This window comes from Aquarana catesbeiana, linkage group LG03 (genome assembly GCF_042186555.1).
Source record: "Aquarana catesbeiana isolate 2022-GZ linkage group LG03, ASM4218655v1, whole genome shotgun sequence".
Classification (NCBI taxonomy): Eukaryota; Metazoa; Chordata; class Amphibia; order Anura; family Ranidae; genus Aquarana; species Aquarana catesbeiana.
This window is the reverse complement of record NC_133326.1, coordinates 317,118,608-317,142,700: the sequence shown is the minus strand read 5'-3', so window position 1 is coordinate 317,142,700 and position 24,093 is coordinate 317,118,608. Positions and strand designations below refer to the sequence as shown.

At 42.5% G+C, this 24,093-nt stretch overlaps 1 protein-coding gene across 40 annotated transcripts in view; it reads left to right on the top strand.

The window, feature by feature from the left end:
* MYBPC1 (myosin binding protein C1) overlaps nt 1-24,093 on the top strand; it is a 173,210-nt gene that overhangs the window by 23,220 nt on the left and 125,897 nt on the right. For all 40 annotated transcript variants that reach the window (XM_073620372.1, XM_073620371.1, XM_073620370.1 and 37 more), the window contains one exon: nt 4,343-4,396. In XM_073620372.1, the coding sequence (XP_073476473.1) occupies nt 4,343-4,396 (54 nt within the window). The remainder of the gene's footprint in view (nt 1-4,342; nt 4,397-24,093) is intronic.

The following is a 24,093-nucleotide window of genomic DNA, read 5'->3' as shown; positions in this document are numbered from 1 at the left end:
ATCCTCAGAACAACAAGGTGTGTCAGAGAGTACAGGGCTGTTAGCAGAGTTGTGGACATAAAAAGGACCTGACACATCAAGAGGCTTCTTCAGGGGTAAGTGCTATCAACACATGAGGACTATCCAGGGTAACTATCAGATGAACCCACTCAGGCAGCCATCACAACTCCTCAAACATCATGAATGGACCATGGAGAGAGGAAAAGGACAGACCCATAGCGCAATACTATTTCACAATTTTATTATAAAAAGACAACAACCCAGATAGCAAGGATAACTTGCTACAAATTTGTGGCAGTGTTGAATTGTAAGTCTGTTAACTTGCTGCACATTTTCACTGGCAAGTTGTACACTTGCAGAGCACTTGAAGCACAAGTTCTAGTTGACACTTTTCCAATTTGTAGCAACTTTGCATGGCAAGTCTCTAGCAAGAGCACAGTTGCAGTGGTGAGTCTACAGCAAGAGGTTTGCAAGTCTACAGCATGAAAATTCAGCCACAGTGACCCCTGTGGTGGGATGACTATTGCACAACATAACTGAACCAGAACTTGCAGCAGACTTGGAGTCATGCAATGCTGACTTTCTGCAATTGTGCAACAAACTTGTGAAGCCTGGCAAGTCTAGCAATAGCTTAGCAAGTCCTTTTCAAACTTACAGCACAATTGCTTGCTATCTGGGAATGGGTACCCACATAAGGAACACTAAATACTGTATGACAGTATTGCACTACAAGTCTGTCCTTTTCCTCTCTCTCCATGGTCCATTTTGTCCATGATATTCTGAGGAGTTGTGAAGTCTGCCTTAGGGGGTTTTCTGGCAGTTACCCTGGATAGTCCTCATGCATTTATGTATTTTAGGTTAGAGGCCGGCTATCTCTGGTAAGAGGCTGTGTTTGGTGTTGGAACACAGAAGTGATCATGTGTGATATCCAGTGCACACTTTTTCCACCTGTTTCTGTTGTGGAGCTCTTTTACTTATATTAGTATACAGTATTTGTTTGTTATTTTGGTGTTGTGGAACATTGTTTTATATGAATGCATTGTATTCACTGATTGTTTTTCATCAGTATATTTTTATTGAGACCATATGTATCGCTCTAGGGCAATTTTTGGTTATTAATTGCACTCTTGTTGATCCGTATATATTTTATGGGAAAGTGCAACAAGTTGTATGTATAAACACTTTCTTGATGTCTTTTATTCAATCACTGAGTGCTGCTTCTGTACAATTTTGTATTTTTTTTAATTACTTAGTGCACATTTATTTTGTTTATTTATACAAATTCATGTTGGTTGCTTTAGAAATTCACCAGTGCAGATGTTGTAAATCATCAGGTTTTAGCTATCTGTCAGAGGGATTGATGTACACATTAGCACTCTGCAGTGGTGTTGTCATCAGCATTCTGTCATTGCATAAGAATACTTGTCATCACTAGGCGATCCATGACCACCCACTGTTACCAGCTTGTACACTGTTATCTTCCACATCTACAGTATATGTATGTAAAGTACAGTTACTGGTACTCCGAAAGGTAAGTAAATACAACCATAATATGAATAGAACAAAACATCTATTATAACAAATATTAAATGAAAAAATAAGTGTGATCAGTAATGGAAAAATAATATAATACATCTATATTTCTATCTCCAATAAACCTATGTTAGATTCTAAGTAATTGATAAAGAGCATTTCAGTGCTCATCAAACTGAATAACATTTTGGTTTTCATGTTCACAAGTGCTTGCCTGTAAGTCCCATATTGCCATTCCAACAATTATTTTTGTATAGAAGTTGCAGAATTATCTTATTGTTGGCACTCAAAAAAGAACATCAAGCTGTCATCTGCCAGAGTTAAAATATATGCACAATTGTTCTCACTGTATAAGCTTTGTTTAATAGTCTGCATAAAATGGGTCATATTGAATACCAGGGTTTTTGTCTATTCCTGACTCTAATGCCAGGTTATAGAATGGGCAGTCAAAAAGCGCCCAGGCTACTTCATGTTAAGAATAACACAAAGCCAGTTATAACCATCAGAGAGGAATACATCTGATATGGTGTAATACTGATAGAAAACAGATTTCAATTTCCTACCCAATCTCTGCTTGGATTTGAATTATGGGTATCGCAGCCCACTCATGCTACCTATTCTATGAAAAGTAGTCCCTTTGAGTCCCAGTTACATTTCTAAAGTGTTCTGGTATGTTTTCAGAGTTGCTGTGAACAGTCTTATTGGGAGTATCGCTATTCTGAATTGTGATTGTGCCTAGGTAGAACAGAATGTCTTTGTACCATGTGATCACAATAATCAAGGTAAAAACTCTTCTAATAATTCTAAGAAGAAAACGGATAGGGCGTTATTCAAAACATGACATGACTAAGAAAGAAGGTCATAGATAAGCAAATATTTCACTATATACTATATGATATCTCTATATAAGTTCTACAATAATGAGAAGCAAAATACCCTTCTTAACAATTTCACTCAGGGATGGAGGTGACATACATAGTCAAAGCAGTAAAACCCTTTTTCAATGGAAACATAAAACTCTTATAACTCTTTTTATATGTTGAAATATATTTGTCTAATAGAGAGCAGAAGCGTTCATTCACACCTGTGACTTAAGCTTACACACAAGACTTACACACAAGTAGTTTTTTTTTTTTTCGTTCAACCCAGCAGGGCTGAACAAAAAAACTGACAGCTCAGGAGGAGCCGCTATTCTAACTATCCGACGTTAATACAAATATAAAAGTAGGAAAACACGCGCTCAAAAAAACTCACAAATAAGCTGCAGTTCAAATGTGTGATATACACAGCAATATGGAAGAATAAAATAAAAAGAAAAAACTGCGCTATACCCTCAAAACATATATGTGAAAAAATAAATGACAAACGTGTGAATTCGTATACACGAGTGAAATTATGAAAAATCAAAAAATGGTATCTGACCAATACCAAGTGCATGTAAAACAATAAAACCAAAACACATCAAGTGAAAGTAAAAAATAAAAATACCTCTTCTTCATTCCTATGTCTGTGATTCGGGGATTGATACTTCTCTATACATGCCCACGGCTACGCCACCAGAGGGATGCCCTAACGCTGGTTGGATATCCAGGCCTCACTTCATCTAGCTTGCCTGCCGCCTGTCATAAGCGCATAAAGAGACGTTCCAGATCTATTGTCCATCCGGCTGCTGGTTTATCGATGGTTTAGCTTATTTGAGCTTACTATTTGGTAAGCGTGCATTTCTGGTGGTGGAGGATCACTATGATGGGTGTTTTCCTAGTTTCCATCTTTCCACATTGATCCCTATTAACAGCGATCAAGGGTCTCTTCTCATTGCTTAGTAGACTTTCTGTTCATCTGATTTATTGACTTGGTGTTCTTATTTTTTACTTTCACTTGATGTGTTTTGGTTTTATTGTTTTACATGCACTTGGTATTAGTCAGATACCATTTTTTGATTTTTTATAATTTCACTCGTGTATACAAATTCACACATTCGATGTTAATACAGCGATCACCCTTGCTGTTCTATTGTGTTCTGACATGGGGACGCCCCCCCCCAGGTAGAACACTCCGGGCAGTGGGAGCAGATTGGCAGATCTTTTTTGGTCATGCCCCTTCGAAAGAAGACGGGAGTATAGACTGACTCCAGTACACACGGCTGGAATGTTGGCCGGTCTCTGTTGAACCGACCAATGCCGCCCAACAATCGGCCCGTGTGTACAAGGATTTTTTTTTTTTAATCAGAAAAGGTGTACAAGGCTTTAGTTGTCAAACGTAGTTGGATGTCTTGCTTGCTTGGGTAAATGTTTCGTTTGATTGGTTGAGGTTGATATTTGCTAGCAGAATATCAATTACTATAAACTTGTCCAATATTTTGATATCTATATATTGTAGTGTAGGTGAATAGCTTAAGCTGGGGATTCTCATAGGAAACAACATGGTGAGAGTACACATCCTTCTGGGTTCCAATAAAGATTATAGTGGATAATGAGTGACAGTGCAAAGTCTGCATGCTCATTGCAAGATCTTTGCATTGTCTTGAAGAAAACTATAATAAAGTTTCACTTCGCTCAACTGAAAGTTTTATTTATTTTTTTACCATTTCAATATCAGAAAATAGTAGTTAAATTTGTAATGTAGCAGATGTTATCTTCTCTCTTGCCTAGCACAAAGCCTGATCCTGGGTGTACAGGTTTAGGCAGGGTTTTAGCCTGCCAATCATATGGATTTTTGGGGCATAAAAGTTTTATGTCTTTCAGTTTGTGTGACAGTGAAAATGTTGCTAAGTTTTAAAAAAAAGTTTATTCTTATGCTTTTTTTTTAGAGGGAAAACTTACAGAGAGCGCTACAATTCCACCGCAACCAGCAGCTGTAGAAGGTAACTAAACTAGAAACTATTGTGCTTTATTTCACTCTATTTTAATTTTTATACAGCGAGCTCAGGGTCATGTCATTTTAAATGTATATTAATGTTATTGTAGGATAATTGATGTAATAGTTTTACATAAATTGTTCACATGAAGTAAAGTGCTGGTATGCCTAAAGCTGTAGAGACAGCATAAAGACATCAGTTTGGCAAAACAAACTGACAAAACAAAGCTTGAACAAACTTCTTTTAATAAGCCTCTGAACTCAACAATATATTCATTTGATTTTCAGTTATATCATCCTTACATGGTGCTGTTGTCAACGTTATCAGCGAGTTAAAACAGCCATGACAAAACAGTAAGGAGGAGAGGAGAGTTATGTGATTTAGTGAAGTAACCTTATAGATCCTAAAGTGAAGTCACAGAAAAAAAAAAAGGAATTTAGATAAATGTAATAATAGCCTCTATTTTTATAGTTTCACTGTTACACCTACCTAATATAGCAGATGCTCAATGTCTAAAAATTACTGCGAAGTCCAATAGGCAGTAGAGTTTTGACCTGTGATGAGGGATCCGGTAATTATTTACTGTATCTACTGTACTGTATGTCAGCATTGGTATTTCCAAGTGAAATGCTTTTAAAATTATAATTTAATTGAAATATTTCTTGGAAACCTTGAAGAAGCCCAAGATAGAAACCCGATTTCATCAAATTTCTAAGTAGCTTCCGCGTGGTTCTGTCACACGTGGGCCAAAGTGTAGGAATCTCTATGATCTCCTGACTGCAGCTTCTACCAAGCTCTCTTATATGAAGGCCTGGGAGACTTAGATCCATAAGATGATCAGTATAGAAACATGGTTCAAATGGAGTTATTGTTTCCCTTATTAAAGCAAATTTCATATTCCTGTAAAGATGGTACGTTGTCCATCACTTCTAACGATGATGTCCCCACTCTCACCATCTCTCTGCTTTAAGGGATATGGACACCAGGGTACCTTCTTCCACACCTGGTGGGAACACCCCAATTTAAAAAGCAGAATGGAAGGGGCTCTATTTTTACCAAAGGTCATAAGTCTACATGTTAAGGCAGACCCCCATAAGGAATTTCTTAACGAAGAGCTTCAGTCCCTTTTTAGTGGCTGTGCCCACCCCTTTCCTGCATTATATATGGCAGCTAAAATGATAGTGAAATCTTAGAAGACTCCCATAGTCTCCCACTCCTTGGTTCAAATTAAAATCTCAGATGTAATAATGCAGGAAAAGCTAGCTGGTATAATAAAGGATAACCAACATTAATTTGGAAGAACCTTTGGAAGAAGGGATTCTTGGATGTCCTTCTGCAACACCTCTATTCTCTCTATGTTTTCCTGTACCCTTCTTCTCTCTCTCTCTCTAATTTCTTTCCTAGTATTTTGACCCAATGACATTCCATTGTCACGTCTGAAATAGCATTATATTGTTATAACATCATGTTGTCAAGCCTAAAATAGTGAATATATTTGGTTGTTGTATTAAACTTTATTACCCAAAAAAATTATTAAAAGAAAAAATTATAACATAAGGTAAGAGATACCTATAAAGAGAAAAAAGGTGTGAGCTTTAAGAAATTGCAGACCCTGGCAATTTACATCCAAATTTTACTGCACCTGTATACAGTTATGGAATTGAGGTATAGGCATATAAAAGCTATAGAAACATCTTCAGCTAAACAATATGAAGGTAACTTACTGTGTTGTAAGATGTATATACCTATGTTTGGCTAGAGACGGAGGGTTACCTACGAACTACTTCTCTATGCTCACAAAAGTTATTCATTCCATCTTTATTGGACATATGTTGCTCTATACTTTAGGCCCCCTCCACCATATGCTCTGAGTTAATACTCTTTTAACCTGGTCGTTGTCTATCCTCTGTGGCCACGCAGTGCCTCCCCCTCGTGGTGGTCCCTCTCTTGGCGCTGACTCTCTCTGGGAATTTTGAGGCATCTCACGTAGTCATTGGTTGTTTCGTATATCCCCTGATGAAGCCATACGTGACCACCATCACAATGAAATGTTAAACACTACACAACAAACTGCTTTGCATGGTTTTTAAACTTGTCTTTATTAAACTATAACTTTCATATATACGGTTTCTGTTATTATTTGCAAGCACCGTGATCATCCCCTCCCAACTTCTACTCTCTTTTGAATATTGGACTATTTGGGATGAGGTGCTAAATACTAGGTGTTTACCTTAGTCGGACACAACTCTACAAACTCATTATTAACTCTTAGTGGTAATGAATAATGTATAAGAGGGGCATAGACAGAAGGATTCCTTGATTTATGGAATCTAGGAAAAGTGGAGGAAGTGGAGGCTGCAGCCAGGGTAAGTGGGTATCTTAACTCTTGTTCCTTGAGGGGGGAAGTGAAGGGAGGGGGAAGGGGGAGGAGGAAGTTTTTGCTTCTTTTCTTTCCTTTTGTTCCCTCCAGTCTCCATCCTCTTTAAAAAAAAAAAAAATGTTAGTTTTTGGTGTTGTTTTTCAGGGTGAAATGAAACGTATAGTGATTTATTCTTGTTTTTTTGGTGTGCATTTATTAATATGAAAGAAACAAAGGGTAGCACAGTGGTGTAGTGGGTAGCACTCTCGCCTAGCAGTAAAAAGGGTCACTGGTTCAAATCCCAACCATGACACTACCTGCCTGGAGTTTGCATGTTCTCCCTGTACCTGCGTGGGTTTCCTCCGGGTACTCCGGTCTCCTCCCACACTCCAAAGACATGCTGGTAGGTTAATTGGCTTCTGTCAAAAATTGGCCCTAGTATATGAATGTGAGTTGGGGACCTTGGATTGTGGGTTCCTTGAAGGTAGGGACCGATGTGAGTGTGCGATGTATATGTGGAGCACTGCGTAAAATTGATGGTGCTGTATGGGTACCTTAAAATAAATAGGGATAATTGTAGACATGCACCCACATGCCTGTAAGGTGTTGGCTTTGATCAATAAAATCACTATCATATTTAACATTAGATTTGACTAGGAGCATCACCTGGATTGCATCCCGATCAGCATGTTAGAGAAGGCTCCACTGCTGCTAAGCAGCTTGCAGGGAGCTCAACTGTCTACAACCATTAGAGATGGGCTTGGGCATGTTTGAAATCCCACTTGGCTTATCCTGCCAGGAAGCAGACAATGCACACGGCTAATCGCAGGGAGACATTTCCTGATTTGTGCAGCTGCGAACCGGGAAATGTCTCCGTGCCTGTGATTAGCCGTGTGCATTGTCTGCTTCCTGGCGGGATCAGCCATGTGGGATTTCAAACATGCCCAAGCCCATTTCTAACAACCAATTGTGCTGGCCCTCCTGTGCATGAGCCCATCAGCCCCATAAAGTAACCAGCACTGGGTCTTAATGTGCTGCTGCCATGGAGACAGAGACTAGCGCTGTCAATAGCCGGGACAGGACAGCAACCCTGATAGTTCTGCTGCTGGTCCACAGTGGGAGGATTCCTCCATCCACCTGGAATGTGTAGATGGGGGAAATGGTACATTCTTTTTTTCATTCAACCAAATAATTGAATGAAAAAAGTGATCAATGTATGGTCTGCCTAAGACCCCTTTCACACTGAGGCGCTTTGCAGGCGCTATAGCGCTAAAAATAGTGCCTGCAAAGCGCCTTGAAAGAGTGGCTCCTTTCACTCCAGTGTGTAAGGCCTTTCACACTGGAGCGGCATGCTGGCAGGACAGTAAAATAAGTCCCTGCCAGCCGCATCTTTGAGACGCTGTAGGAGCAGTGAATACCACTCCTACAGCGCCTCTGCCCACTGGAATCAATGGGAAGCGCCACCAAACTGCCAGCAAAGCTAGTGGCCAAAAAAGGGTTTTAACCCTTTTTTGGCCACTAGCGGGGGTTAAAAGCGCCCCGCTAGCGGCCGAATAGCGCCGTGAGAACAGCGGTAAAGCGCCACTAAAATTAGTGAAGAAAGTGTGAAAGGGCTCTAAGTGCTAAGACCAGCCATAGACAGTTTAAATCTCGTCCAGTTCCACAGGAACTGGCTGAGATTTAAAGCATTAATGGCAGGCTGAATGTAAATTGGTCGATCAAATTTGGTACAACCAGTCTGCCGGATTCTCTTCTGATTATCGCTAGCGGTTGCTATATCTGCTAGTGATAACGCTATTTGTCGGGAGAATACAATTGCTCAGCGGAAGGGATTCCCCTGTCAGCACTGACTGCACTTATGGGGGAATAATGCAAGTTTCTTTCCTGCAATCTGTGGTTGCAGGAAAGAAATTTGCACTGTCTATTACCAGCCTAACAGGAACTGAAAGTTTATGAATGTTTTGAAAGAACAGGAGGGGGGAGGGAGACAGATGGGGGAGAGAAGGGAGGGGGTTGGAGAAAAGGACAGTTCAGTGATCATGGTGTATTGCAGTGTGCACTCACCAACAGGTCCAGGCTGGGAGCTGAGGAATCAATGACACACAGAGGAATCTGCAACTGCTGTTTTTCATATTTCCCGCCCACACACACCCCTCTCCGGATACAGCTGAACGCCGGGGATTGTGTGAGCGGGGCAGGAAGACAGAGGAGGAGCAGAGGTGGGAGGAGGAGGAGAGCTGTAGTTGTCCAGACACTCTTATAAAGCTGCATCCACCAGTCTCAGAATTTACAGGCTGATTCTCCTGTCCTATGGACGGGAGAAATCAGTCTGTTTTTTCACTGCCACTTAGATAATGGGAGGCTTGCCCGCCCCCACCCCCCTGCTGGTGTAGTCCTGTCTGAAGTCGCTCTCCTCCCTGCAAATGAGGATGCAGGAAGAAGGAGCAGATCGGTGGCTGTGGCTATGCGAGCGGCTCTCGTATTATGCACAGTCAGTGTCATCGAGCAGAGGGAGGGGGAGAAATCCCCCACAGGAGCTGTCAGGATGCTCTGCCTCTCAGGAGAGCTTGTTTCCACTTGGCGCCGGCCCGAGAAAGAGGCGGAGCACCCCGCTAAATGTGGAAACAAAGATGTGTTTTAATTGGGGGGCACATGGTGGGGCACAGCATAACTTGGGGGGGTCAGAGCCCCCTCTGGCCCCCCTTAGTGACGCCATTTGGTGAAACGTGTTTCGAGTCCAAACAACGTAATTTTCGGTTGTCGGTGGAACACACGCCACCAGCGGCATTTCCTATTGTAATCTCTTGCAATTACATGCTTTATTTTACCTACCTTTTTAGTACGCATTTTTAATCTGTGCAAAAAACTATTTGCCAAACAGTACTTCACTATTAGGCCCCTCTTTTATCTTTTTTTGGGCATTATTATCCACGCATGACTGTTATGATATGGGAGATCTTCTTTGCATCCTGAAGTGAATCCGCCATCCCTGCCCAACACTTTAAGCTTGTACGACTCCTAGACTGAAAAGCTAGGGGTCCATTCCATCTGGTGAGTTGGGACACAGGAGGGGGTGTGGCGCACCTTGAATTTTGGTGCACTATTGCACTCTATCAATTAAAGCACATCGTTCACTATTATATGGACATTCACTCATCGCTTTAATTGTTTTCACTTATGTATTTGTTTATTGATAATTTTGCACTATTGTGAGCGCGGTAGTTTATCCATTTTTCAATTTGTCAAGTGATTAGCACCTTGTGTACAGCAGCTGCAGTTTATACATTATCTAATATCTTTGTTCACATTCTGACCTCTAGCGCAAGTTTATATGTTTAGAATATATTTTGTTGGGCCATTTACAGCTAGGCAGACTCTGTGGCCACTGGAGTGGCAGTATCCCAGCTACCAAGGGGAGCTGGCCTTTCATAGAGCTAACAAGCTGGTGCTTGGCAATTGGATGATCAGACACCCAGTGTTTTTACAAGGTATGGAGCTTACAGAGGGTTAACTCTCCCTCATGCTTGCTGGCCAAACAGTGCATTTGGGAAGAGAAGTTATGCTACATGCAGGTGGTTGAGCTCTTATTAAAATTAACCAGTTTCTTTGCCCTACATGGGCAAAATACAGGTTCACCTTGAGTTGGTAAAATAGCCATATGTCTTAGGGATAGTTTCTCTTATTCTATTGTACTCTTTCCCTTTCAAAGCAGAAATGTCAGTCCTGTGGCAGTCTGTAAGGACCCCATGGAGCTTGACCGAAATCCTGCCCCAGCTGATGGCTGATACCTGATTTCTTGTCTGGGTTGCTGGAGAAGGATCAAACTGTCAATTAGCCAAGACTTTAATTTTCTTTCATGTCATCCTGAGAGATCTTTTGATAATTCTTTAACCAATTGCCGACCAGCCGCCGCAGTTGTACTGCGGCAACATGGCTCGGCTGCACGAATCGCCATCATGTCACGTCACTTCATGATTTGGCCACTAGGGGCGCACCCCCTGCTTGCCGATGCGAGTGCCTGATGGTTGCGATCACTGCCGGGCTCCCGCCATCGCTCAGGGCACATGGATCCCGGTTTTCTGAGGGGAGAACAGACAGATCGACTGTTCATACAGAGTATGAACAGCGATCTGTCATCTCCCTACACATTCCCCTCCCTCCTTCATTTAGAACACACAATAGGGAACACATTAACCCCTTGATCGCCCCCTAGTGGTTAACCCCTTGACTGCCAGTGACATTTTTACAGTAATCAGTGCATTTTTATAGCACTGATCGCTGTAAAAATGCCAATGGTCCCAAAAATGTGTGAAAATTGTCCAACATGTCTGCCATAATGTCGTAGTCCCAATAAAAATCGCAGATCGCCGCCATTACTAGTAAAAAAAAAAATTAATAACAAAAATGCCATGAAACTATCCCCTATTTTGTAGACGCTATAACTTTTGCACAAACCAATCAATATACACTTATTGCATTTTTTTTAACCAAAAATATGTAGAACAATACATATCTGCCTAAACCTAGGAAAAAAATTGTTTTTTTATATATTTTTGGGGGATATTTATTATAGCAAAAAGTAAAAAATATGCAGTTTTTATCAAAATTGTCGCTCTTTTTTTGTTTATAGCGCAAAAAATAAAAAACGCAGAGGTGATCGAATACCACCAAAAGAAAGCTCTGTTTGTGGGAAAAAAAGGAGGTCAATTTTGTTTGGCTGCAATGTGGCACGACCACGCAATTGTCAGTTAAAGTGAAGTGCCGAATCGCAAAAAGTGCTCTGGCCAGGAAGGGGGTAAAATCTTCCGGGGCTGAAGCGGTTAAGTATTTGTTATCAGCTCTGAGCACAGGTAGAAGATTTTGGGGCCTTATACAGTAGCCTGATACCTCTGCTTCAGCAAGGGGAAAATGAAAATAAACAATGAAGACATTTAAGCAATCCCTGAGAGGAAAGGCTGTATTATTACTTCAATTTAATGGTGAAGATACAAATGATTATAGGTGATGGGTAAAATGTAAACCAGACCATTGTTTTTGGTTAATAAAGAACATTGTTGATTTGGCAAATGAAGAAAAAGAATTGTCTTGCAAAGCAAATCTAACAGAATCCAGTCAAACCTTGTGTCATGGGAAACTAGTATAATTTCATTTTTTTAAGCTATTAGTATTCAAAGGCACTTCTGTGAACAGCATTGTTGGATAATTGGTGTGTTAGTAAAACCCATGGAGAATCATTGGTAATGATTTTACGTGTAACACCTGTTAGATTAACTGCAACTGGAGGCAAAATAAAAGTTTAGCATCACATGTCTGCTCCTGTCATGTGAAGCAACCCTAATAATCCTATCTGAGAAATGGCAAACACATGAAAGCATTTCTGTTCACATGATCCAAGTCCCAGTTGTCTCATGCAATGGGAGTATCTTTTAATTAATCAGTTTAGTGCCTTGTTTGATGAGTCAGGGGGCTATGATCCAAATGCCTTGTATCTAAAAAGGACAATTTTGATTTGCATACAGACACACAAATGCAATAAATTATACTCCCCGCGGTGTCCAAGACTAGCACAGGTTTATGTGTAGTGGGGAATGAAGCTTCCTTAGATTTCTTGTAAAGCCTTTAACACTGTGACACTTGAAAGACTGCCACATACACTGGGAAGTCAGGAATGTATGACTGATTGGCTGAGATGCAACAGCCGTGGTAAGTCTTAGCATCACAGTAACATCCAGAACCAGAACTGTGAGACTGACATGATAAGCCAAATATGTCACCGTTACAGTATTTGGATTCAGCAAGCTTTTCATACTGTGTATAGGAGAGACTGTATTCTCTCTTCACATCACTCTGTGCTGGGCATCCGCCCATTCTGAGAATTACAGAGGAGTTGCTCGGAACACATTATTGAACTGAATTGTAATTTGTTACAAGCTCATATTCAAGGTCATTCAAAAAATAAAGATACCAACAGCCAAAGGGATTTAGCAAGCAGACCAAAATGTCTTTTGAGCAAATTTAAAGCCCAACCCCAGGATATTAGTAACCCCACTCCCACCTTCCTCTAACTAACTGTTGGTATGAAAGATATGCCAAATGTCCATTTTACTTACCTGAAACCACAATCACGTAACGATCCTTTTCTCTTCTTCTGTTTACTTTCTGGCAGTGTAACCTACCAGATTGAAATTTACTGACACAACACCCAAAATTTACTGGCACAGCCAGGGTTTTACTGCCATTTTCAAGTATTTAGGCTATAAACAAGTACAAAATGCAATTAGCAATGTGATTTAAGGTATTAAGTAAAAAAAAAAAAAACATTTTATTTTTGATATAGTAAGTAAGTAGCTCAGGGACAGGACTCAGGAGGACAAAATTAAAATGTGCAGGCACACACATAAAATTGACTTTCACATGACACATCCCATTCTGAGTCACAGTGACAGTCTCTCTCCATGCCAGGTGGTCCCTTCAGTCCACACAGCATTGACAGTTGCACTCCCAGTTTGCCTTGCTCCCGTCCCACAGACCCACACACGAGGCTCCGGCCACTCCTCTTGGCTCCCTTGCACCATGACATCACAGGACATGCTCAAGCACCACCTCCGCCAGACCCCCCTCCGTTGGCGCCGGCTGAACACACTGCAGCAGGCTATCGGATGGTCTCGGACAGCTCCGAACCAGAACCGATCGTCACAGCCACATTTTTTACTAGCAACCTTTTCCTGTCACTGGCATTTATTGGCAGGAGAAAAGTGCCAATTTTTTACTGGCTGCCAGTAAAAATACTGACAGTTGGCAACACTGATTTCCGGGGTCCTTCTGGCCACATCACTGTGCGCATGATGTGAACACCTGCTCTTGGTGGAGGTGACACTTCCTCTCTCATAGGCTCCAGAGGCAGGAGAACTCAAAATGGCTGTGAGGGGACCAGTGCCCAAGAAGATAATTAGCAGGGAAAAATGTCCAGGACTTAGGACGGGAAATTAGCCTGATTCATAAATGAAACTGTCACTTAGATCCTTTACATTGCAGGAGGGCTTAGGAAGAGGTGTTTGGAATGAAGCCTGAGGAGTAAGGTAAATTGGGCGTTCAGCTTTAAGTACAACATTTTCATAAATGACTGGAGTGTTATGTTCATTTATAAAGCAGTACTGAGATATATCTATATATATATCTATATATAGATATCTATATATATATCTATATATATATACCTATATATATATAGATATATATATATAGATATCTATATATATGATGCTAAAGCTGTAGGGAATTTTTTTTTGGTTAAACTTCAGCTTTGAGCTCCCATTCATGCTTGAGAGGTTTTCTGGTTGTTTCCCTACACTTGACTTGTGCGTATTTAAGTGTATTTGTCTCCCTAGACTTCAGTAGGCGCACCTTTAAACACTCAACACACATGTTTTGTGTTAAAAAAATTCCTCTCTTCTTCTAAAATTGCTCTATTTCCCTTAACCAGGAAATACATACCTAAAGCTTGATACAGGTGCAAAAACATTTACAGTACATAAAGCTCTTAAATTGCTTGTAAAGCATCTGTAAAATGCTGGAAAAAACATTTCAAAATTACTAGAAATGTATTTCAGATGTTCTCAGGATTTCAGCTCAGGTGTGAATGCAAGACCAAGGGCCTGTGTCATCAGGCTTTCAGCTTATGTCAATGGCATCAGTTTGACATCGGTTTGACCCACTTTTGAGAACTTTCTGAATTCATTGACGTGCATTTAATCTGCAGTTTTGCATTCCCATAGACATGTATTGGAATGCAAAATCTGCTTGAAGCAAACAAAAGACCATTCACACATGCCCTAATACACTTAATCATTTTGCGCTGTCTTTATACCCCAAGAGCACAAGGTGAGGAAGCGTTAGAGAGTAAAGTCTGTTATTTTTCCACTTCCTTTCACAGGACAAGCTATTCAGTGGCAGTTAGACGACTGAGACAAACCATTTAACAATGACAGGGGTGCTTACAATGCTCAGCCTTTATTTATTTATGTAAAATACTTTATCCCAGATGAAAAAATAAATACATTGTTGCTGTAATTGCTTAAAAAGTGTTAGCTAGAGTCCAATTTTAATTTGTTAGTCAAGTCCATTTAAATCTGCTAGTGCATCCAACACTATTCCCTCCCCAGATTTACAATGCTGTTGTCCAGGGTGGCTCCATTGCTCCTCCATAGAATTGAGCCATCCTAAGACATGAAGTGTGTTACTGGCTGGATCACCAGGTGAAAATATAGAAAACAAAAAGCCTAAAAAAAATAAATAAAGGCAGCTCCAACATTTAAGGATTGGTAAGCTGGAGTAAATTTTGATTTTTGGGCTTAGTACTGCATTCACCCTAATAATTGGATACAGATTGTCACAGAACAGATAGCTTTCCCTGTTACTATCAAATCCTATGGGAAACAAAACAACTCACTGGAGAGCAAGAAGAATTATATACACACTGAGCAAAATTAAAACCCAACTCTTTTGTGTTTGCCCCTATTTATCATGAGCTGAACTCAAAGATCTACAACCTTTTCTCTGTACACAAAAGGCCTATTTCTCTGAAATATTGTTCACAAATCTATCTAAATCTGTGTTAGTGAGCACTTTTCCTTTGCCGAGATAATCATCCACCTCATAGGTGTGGCATATCAAGATGCTGATTAGACAGCATGATTATTGCACAGGTGTGCCTTAGGCTGGCCACAATAAAAGGCCACTCAAAAATGTGCAGTTTTACTGTATTGGGGGGTTTGGAGGGGGTCCGAAAATCAGTCAGTATCTGGTGTGACCACCATTTGCCTCATGCAGTGCAGCACATCTCCTTCTCATAGAGTTGATCAGGTTGTTGATTGTGGCCTGTGGAATGTTGGTCTATTCCTCTTCAATGGCTGTGCGAAGGTGCTGGATATTGGCAGGAACTGGAACACGCTGTCGTATATGCCGATCCAGAGCATCCCAAACATGCTCAATGGGTGACATGTCCGTTGAGTATGCTGGCCATGCAAGAACTGGGATGTTTTCAGCTTCCAGGAATTGTGTACAGGTCCTTGCAAAATGGGGCCGTACATTATCATGCTGCAACATGAGGTGATGGTCGTGGATGAATGGAACAACAATGGGCCTCAGGATCTCGTCACGGTATCTCTGTGCATTCAAAATGACATCAATAAAATGCACCTGTGTTCATTGTCCATAGCATACGTCCATAGCAAAGTTCGTTCGAACACGCGAACACCGTTAAAGTCTATGGGGCACGAACATGAATAATCAAAAGTGCTAATTTTAAAGGCTAATATGCAAGTTATTGTCATAAAAAGTGTTTGGGGACCTGGGTCCTGCCCCAGGGGACATGGATCAATGCAAAAAAAAGTTTTAAAAACGGCTGTTTTTTCAGGAGCAGTGATTTTAATAATGCTTAAAGTCAAACAATAAAAGTGTAATATCCCTTTAAATTTCATACCTGGGGGGTGTCTATAGTATGCCTGTAAAGGGGCGCATGTTTCCTGTGTTTAGAACAGTCTGACAGCAAAATGACATTTTGAAGGAAAAAACTCATTTAAAACTACCCGCGGCTATTGCATTGCCGACAATACAAATAGAAGTTCATTGATAAAAACGGCATGGGAATTCCCCAAAGGGGAACCCCGAACCAAAATTAAAAAAAAAAATGACGTGGGAGTCCCCCTAAATTCCATACCAGGCCCTTCAGGTCTGGTATGGATATTAAGGGGAACCCCGGCCAAAATTTAAAAAAAAAATGACGTGGGGTTCCCCCTAAATTCCATACCAGACCCTTCAGGTCTGGTATGGATTTTAAGGGGAACCCCGCGCCAAAAAAAAAAAAAAAAAAAACGGTGTGGGGTCCCCCCCAAAATCCATACCAGACCCTTATCCGAGCACGCAACCTGGCAGGCCGCAGGAAAAGAGGGGGGGACGAGAGTGCGCCCCCCCTCCTGAACCGTACCAGGCCACATGCCCTCAACATTGGGAGGGTGCTTTGGGGTAGCCCCCCAAAACACCTTGTCCCCATGTTGATGAGGACAAGGGCCTCATCCCCACAACCCTGGCCGGTGGTTGTGGGGGTCTGCGGGCGGGGGGCTTATCGGAATCTGGAAGCCCCCTTTAACAAGGGGACCCCCAGATCCCAGCCCCCCCTGTGTGAAATGGTAAGGGGGTACTTACCCCTACCATTTCACTAAAAAACTGTCAAAAATGTTAAAAATGACAAGAGACAGTTTTTGACAATTCCTTTTTAAATACTTCTTCTTTCTTCTATCTTCCTTCATCTTCTGGTTCTTCTGGTTCTTCTGGCTCTTCTGGTTCTTCCTCCGGCGTTCTCGTCCAGCATCTCCTCCGCGGCGTCTTCTATCTTCTTCTCCTCAGGCCGCTCCGCACCCATGGCATGGGGGGGAGGCTCCCGCTCTTCTCTTCATCTTCTTCATCTTCTTCTCTTCTTCTTTTCTTCTCTTCTTCTCTTCTTCTCTTCTTCATTTTCTTCTCCGGGCCGCTCCGCACCCATGCTGGCATGGAGGGAGGCTCCCGCTGTGTGACGGCGCTCCTCGTCTGACAGTTCTTAAATAACGGGGGGTGGGGCCACCCGGTGACCCCGCCCCCCTCTGACGCACGGGACATGACGGACTTCCCTGTGGCATTCCCCGTGACGTCACAGGGAAGTCCCGTCAAGTCACCGTGCGTCAGAGGGGGGCGGGGCCACCCGGTGACCCGTTATTTAAGAACTGTCAGACGAGGAGCGCCGCATGGGTGCGGAGCGGCCCGGAGAAGAAAATGAAGAAGAGAAGAAGAGAAGAAAAGAAGAAGAGAAGAGCGGGAGCCTCCCCCCATGCCATGGGTGCGGAGCGGCCCGAGGAGAAGAAGATAGAAGACGCCGCGGAGGAGATGCTGGACGAGAATGCCGGAGGAAGAACCAGAAGAGCCAGAAGAACCAGAAGAACCAGAAGATGAAGAAAGAAGAAGTATTTAAATAAAGGAATTGTCAAAAACTGTCTCTTGTCATTTTTAACATTTTTGACAGTTTTTTAGTGAAATGGTAGGGGTAAGTACCCCCTTACCATTTCACACGGGGGGGCCGGGATCTGGGGGTCCCCTTGTTAAAGGGGGCTTCCAGATTCCGATAAGCCCCCCACCCGCAGACCCCCACAACCACCGGCCAGGGTTGTGGGGATGAGGCCCTTGTCCTCATCAACATGGGGACAAGGTGATTTGGGGGGCTACCCCAAAGCACCCTCCCAATGTTGAGGGCATGTGGCCTGGTACGGTTCAGGAGGGGGGGGCCGCACTCTAGTCCCCCCTCTTTTCCTGCGGCCTGCCAGGTTGCGTGCTCGGATAAGGGCCGTTTTTTTTTTTTTTTTGGCGCGGGGTTCCCCTTAAAATCCATACCAGACCTGAAGGGTCTGGTATGGAATTTAGGGGGAACCCCACGTCATTTTTTTTTTAAATTTTGTCCGGGGTTCCCCTTAATATCCATATCAGACCTGAAGGGCCTGGTATGGAATTTAGGGGGACTCCCACGTCATTTTTTTTTTTTATTTTGGTTCGGGGTTCCCCTTTGGGGACTTCCCATGCCGTTTTTATCAATGAACTTCTATGTGTATTGTCGGCAATGCAATAGCCGCGGGTAGTTTTAAATGAGTTTTTTCCTTCAAAATGTCCTTTTGCTGTCAGACTGTTCTAAACACAGGAAACATGCACCCCTTTACAGGCATACTATAGACACCCCCCAGGTACGACATTTAAAGGGATATTACACTTTTATTGTTTGACTTTAAGCATTATTAAAATCACTGCTCCTGAAAAGACGTCCGTTTTTAAAACTTTTTTTTGCATTGATCCATGTCCCCTGGGGCAGGACCTGGGTCCCCAAACACTTTTTATGACAATAACTTGCATATTAGCCTTTAAAATTAGCACTTTTGATTTCTCCCATAGACTTTTAAAGGGTGTTCCGCGGCATTCGAATTTGCCGCGAACACCCCAAATTGTTCGCTGTTCGGCGAACTTGCGAACAGCCAATGTTCGAGTCGAACATGAGTTCGACTCGAACTCGAAGCTCATCCCTACTGTTGACATCACCAAACCGCTCACCCACACAACGCCATACACGCTGTCTGCCATCAGCCCTGTACAGTAAAAACCAGGATTCATCCAAGAAGAGAACACCTCTCCAAGGTACCAGATGCCATTGAATGTGAGCATTTGCCCACTCAAGTCGATTACCACAACCAACTGAAGTCAGGTCGAGACCCCAATGAGGACGACGAGCATGCAGATAAGCTTCTCTGAGACGGTTTCTGACAGTTTGTGTAGAAATTCTTTGGTTATGCAAACCGATTGTTGCACCAGCTGTCCAGGTGGCTGGTCCCAGATGTTCTTGGTGAAGATGCTGGATGTGGAGGTCCTGGGCTGGTGTGGTTACACGTGGTCTGCGGTTGTGAGGCCAGTTGGATGTACTGCCAAATTCTTTGAAATGCCTTTGGAGACAGCTTATGGTAGAGAAATGAACATTCAATCCAAGGGAAACAGCTCGGGTGGACATTCCTGCAGTCAGCATGCCAATTGCACGCTCCCTCAAAACTTGCGACATCTGTGGCATTGTGCTGTGTGATAAAACTGCACATTTTAGAGTGGCCTTTAAGGCTACTTTCACATTGGGGTGGGTGGGTGTTAGCTGTAAAGCGCTGCTAATTTTAGAGTCGCTTTACCGCTGTTATAGCTGTTATAGCTGTTATAGCCCCCTGCTAGCGGCTGAATAAAGGGTTAAAAGCGCACACAAAGCACCGTTGCTGAAGCGCTTTGCAGGCACACGGTGCCCATTGATTTCAATGGCAGGGGCGGTGGAGGAGCAGTGTGTACAAAGATGCGCCCCAAAGATGCTGCTTGCAGCACTTTTTTTCCTGTCCTGCAAGCTCACCGCTCCTGTGTGAAAGCACTGGGGTGGGTTGAGAGGTGCTTTTCAGGTGCTTTACAGGTGCTATTTTTAGCGCAAAAATGCCTGAAAAGTGCCCCAGTGTGAAAGGGGTCTTATTGTGGCCAGCCTAAGGCACACTTGTGCAATAATCATGCTGTCTAATCAGCATCTTGATATGCCACACCTGTGAGGTGGATAAGTTATCTTGGCAAAGGAGAAGTGCTCACTAACACAGATTTAGACAGATTTGTGAACAATATTTGAGAGAAATAGGCCTTTTGTGTACATAGAAAAAGGTCATAGATCTTTAAGTTCAGCTCATGATAAATCGGGGCAAACACAAAAGTGTTGCGTTTATAATTTTGCTCAGTGTAGAACCAATTGTTGAGTTGCTAAGGGCCTCTGTGCAGCAGCTTTAAATGCACCATTGAGAGGGGGTTATTAGAATGTAACAAGCTCAATTACATAATATTTGGATTTATTATGGGCTACACATGTAGAAAAACACAATATGATACACATCACCAAAGACTTAGCTGAAAAAAATTAACTGTGACTCCACTTGATCAAATAAATAGTCCTTCACTTCTCTATTTAGGTTTAAGTAGTCCATAAGAAGCAATGGCCAATAGCAATAGCATTAAATGTCTATCTATCTATCTATCTATCTATCTATCTATCTATCTATCTATCTATCTATCTATCTATCTATCTATCTATCTATCTATCTATCTATCTATCTATCTATCTATCTATCTATCTATCCACATTTGCGTTGACACCATAGGAGATCATTTTCTTTGCTGTCTGCTTGTACATCCTGATTGTACATATCACCTTTACCCCTGCCTGAAAAACGATCCTCCATCTGCATACTTTTTTTTTTTAAATTTCTTTTTATTGAGTTTTGCAGTATAAATTGTACAGCTGGGTGTGTCAACGTGACACCTTCCCAGTGAAACTTGGCCTCGCAGGGCCTAACATATCTAAACCCTACCAATTACAGTCTATGCCTACCCCGAACCCCCTTCCCTTTACTCCCCCCCTCCCCCCCTCCCCCCCTCCCATACACTTGTCACGGCACAGGGACAATACTTTAGCAGGCTGGTAGTTTAGTCTTATATATTACATTTGTTCTTTTGCTGTATCACAGTAACTTCCAACTACTGTTTTGTTTCCTTTGTCTTATTTTTCTTTCCCTCATATAGATATAGTATTCTTTGTCTTTATAATTAGCATTTGAGTTAATATTAATCAAATGTACACACCCTGGAATAGGTCTCTATCCCACCGTCGTGTTGGATTCCCACCACACCTTCCATATCTTGTCAAACTTTTTCTCACAACCCCTTGCTCTATATGTTGTCTTATAGAACGGAAGCATATTATTGACTAATTGTTTCCAAAACCTTCCCTCTGGAGCGTCTTTGCTTTTCCATCTAAGGAGGATTGCTTTTTTCCCATAGAATAAGAGAATGGTTATTAGCGTTCTTAAGGCCCTGGTTGGAGCCAGGTCCTCTACTAGCCCCAATAAACAGACCCTAACTGTCACTGGGATGGGAATTGAGATCAAGTCTGAGATGCACTGCGTAATTTCCTTCCAATATAATTGGATAAGTGGGCATGACCAAAATATGTGTTCCGCATTAGCTGGAGAGAAAGAGCATCTCCAGCACTTTGCTGTGTCTCCCCCATACATTTTTGCAAGTCTAGCCGGGGTATAATAGCTTCTATGTAAAAACTTAAATTGAATCAGTCTGTCTCTTGCTGCAACTAAGTACTTAAAGGGTTGCGTCCATAGATCGTCCCAGTCCTCCCCCTGTAGCTCTGGAACCTCGTTCTCCCAATTGGTTCTACATTTGAGAACCGCCTTAGGGGTAGTTTTAAAAAGTTCTTTGTACGTTACTGAGAGAACTTTGGGCAGTTCCTCGTCTGTCAACAGAGATTCCAGAGCTGATGGCAGGGACTCCACCTTCAGCTCCCCAAATTGTTTTTGGAATGCATGCCTAATTTGAAAGAAACGAAAGAGGTATGAGTTTGGTAAGTCATGTCTGGATTTGAGCTGTGGAAAGGTCAGAAGCTCACCAAAAGATGTGATGTCCTTCAGAGTTTTGATACCTTTTACTACCCATATCATTGGGTCCGGGAGACTATAAAACTGCGGGAGTAAAGGATTCATCCATAATGGTGTGGATGGGGAGAAACCCAGGTAGCTAGGAGAAGATAATTTTACTGCCAAACCCCAGGCTCTTATTGTGGCTATCATTGTTTCTGTAAGTGGTAAGTCTGTTTTAATACCCCTAAATAGGGCCAGTCGTAGGCTTTCGTATGAACCCAGATGAGCTGCTTCCAAAACCGTGGCCGCGTCCCCATCGTCTGACATTAGCCATCTGCGGGCAAACACCATTTGTCCCGCTAGATAGTACTTGTGCCAGTCCGGTAACGCTAGTCCTCCCTGTGCACTAGGTTCCTGTAGAACCCTGAGACCCACCCGGGGAAGCTTCGGTGTCCACAAAAATGAGACTATCAGACTATCTATGCGCTTGAAGTAAGCCTTTGGTATCCAAACCGGGGCGTGTCTGAGAAAATATAGGATTACTGGTAAAATTTTCATTTTTATAAGGCATATTCTCCCTATCAGGGAAAGGGGCAATTTGGCCCATGCCTGAAATTTTTGTTTAATGAAAGCTAGCAGTGGTAACAAATTTAATCTGAAATAATCCTGAACCTTCGCCGTTGTTTTAACCCCGAGATATTTGAGTGTATCCACCCATTGCAGTTGGAGATTTGGGTCTGCTTTGTCTTTAGCTTTGATGTCTATAGGCAATATGGACGACTTACTCCAGTTTACCCTGAGCCCTGAAAAGAGGGCGAATTTGTTTAGGGTTTCTAATACCGCTTTTAAAGAGGCTGCCGGGTCATTTAAAAACAGAAGCATGTCGTCTGCATATAAGGCCAATGTTTCGTGAATTGTCCCCACTCTAACCGCCCCCACATTACTCGAGGATCTCAGTGCAATGGCCACAGGTTCCATTACCAGGGCAAATAGGAATGGGGATAGTGGACACCCCTGTCTAGTCCCTCTACCCACCTCGAAGAAAGTAGACACCGAAGATCCCATTCTAATAGCTACCTTTGGATTCTTGTATAGCATATGAATCCAATTTCTGAAGTTCGGGCCGAAACCCATAGCCTCCAGCACCCTAAACATAAAATTCCAATCGACTGAATCAAATGCTTTTTCTATGTCTATGGATACTACAATCCTTGTTTCAGAGTCAGAGGGTGGCAGCTGTAAGTGTGTAAATAGTCTCCTTAAGTTTGTGTCAGTCGATTTACCTGGCATAAAACCCGTTTGGTCGATATTTACTATGGCCGGGATCACCGTCGCTAGTCTTGTTGCAAGGATTTTTGTTAGGATCTTTAGGTCTGTGTTTAACAGTGCTATTGGCCTGTATGACGCACAGTCCGTAGGGTCTTTCCCTGGTTTTAACAGCAGGATCATATACGCCTCTAGCATAGAGTTAGGGAGAGATGAATTTTTGTGACAGTGTTCCATGAGCCAATGAAGTCTGGACGCCAACTGTTCCACATTTTCTTTGTAAAAGTCCACGGGGAACCCATCCGGCCCTGGAGCCTTGTTAGATGGGAAAGCAAAAATAGCTGCCTGTATTTCTTTGATTGTTATGTTTGCCTCTAGAAATTGGCAGTCGCTATCTGACAGTCTTGGGATATTTATCCCCTCTAGTAGTTCGTGCATTTCTTTTTTATCATATTTCGGGATTGGTGAGTACAGGGCGGAGAAGAAATCGACAAACTCCTGCATTATGGCGGTCGGTTCATTAACCAGAACTCCTTGCTTGTTTTTGATCACCGGTATATGAGCAATGGGTGATTGGTCGGCCACTAACATAGCCAGGAGCCTGCCATTTTTGTCCCCCTCTGCAAACACCCTGTGTGCCACCCTTGTTAACTCTGAGCTAGTTAAACCCTTTACATGTAAAGATAATCGCCGTCTCGCCTCCAGCAGGGCTTCGTAGGAGGACCCATTGTTAGACCTAGCGTGAGCATCTGCGCAATCTCTCTCCCCCTGTTGTAATATTTCCATTTCCTCGTTTTCATTTACTCTTGCAGTTTTTATGGCTGATATGCATTCTCCCCTAATTACTGCCTTGAAGGAATCCCACACCATGGGTGGTTCGGCTGATTCAGAATTGACCTCCCAGTAAGATTTAGTGGCTTCCTCAATTTGCGTCGCCACCTGTTCATTTTGTAACCAGATAGTTGAGAGACGCCATCCTCTTCCCCTTGCCCCGGTTGGAAGGGACAGAGCCAGAGAGAGAGGATTATGATCAGATAGACCACCGGCCAGATATTCAACCCTCTTCACATATTGCA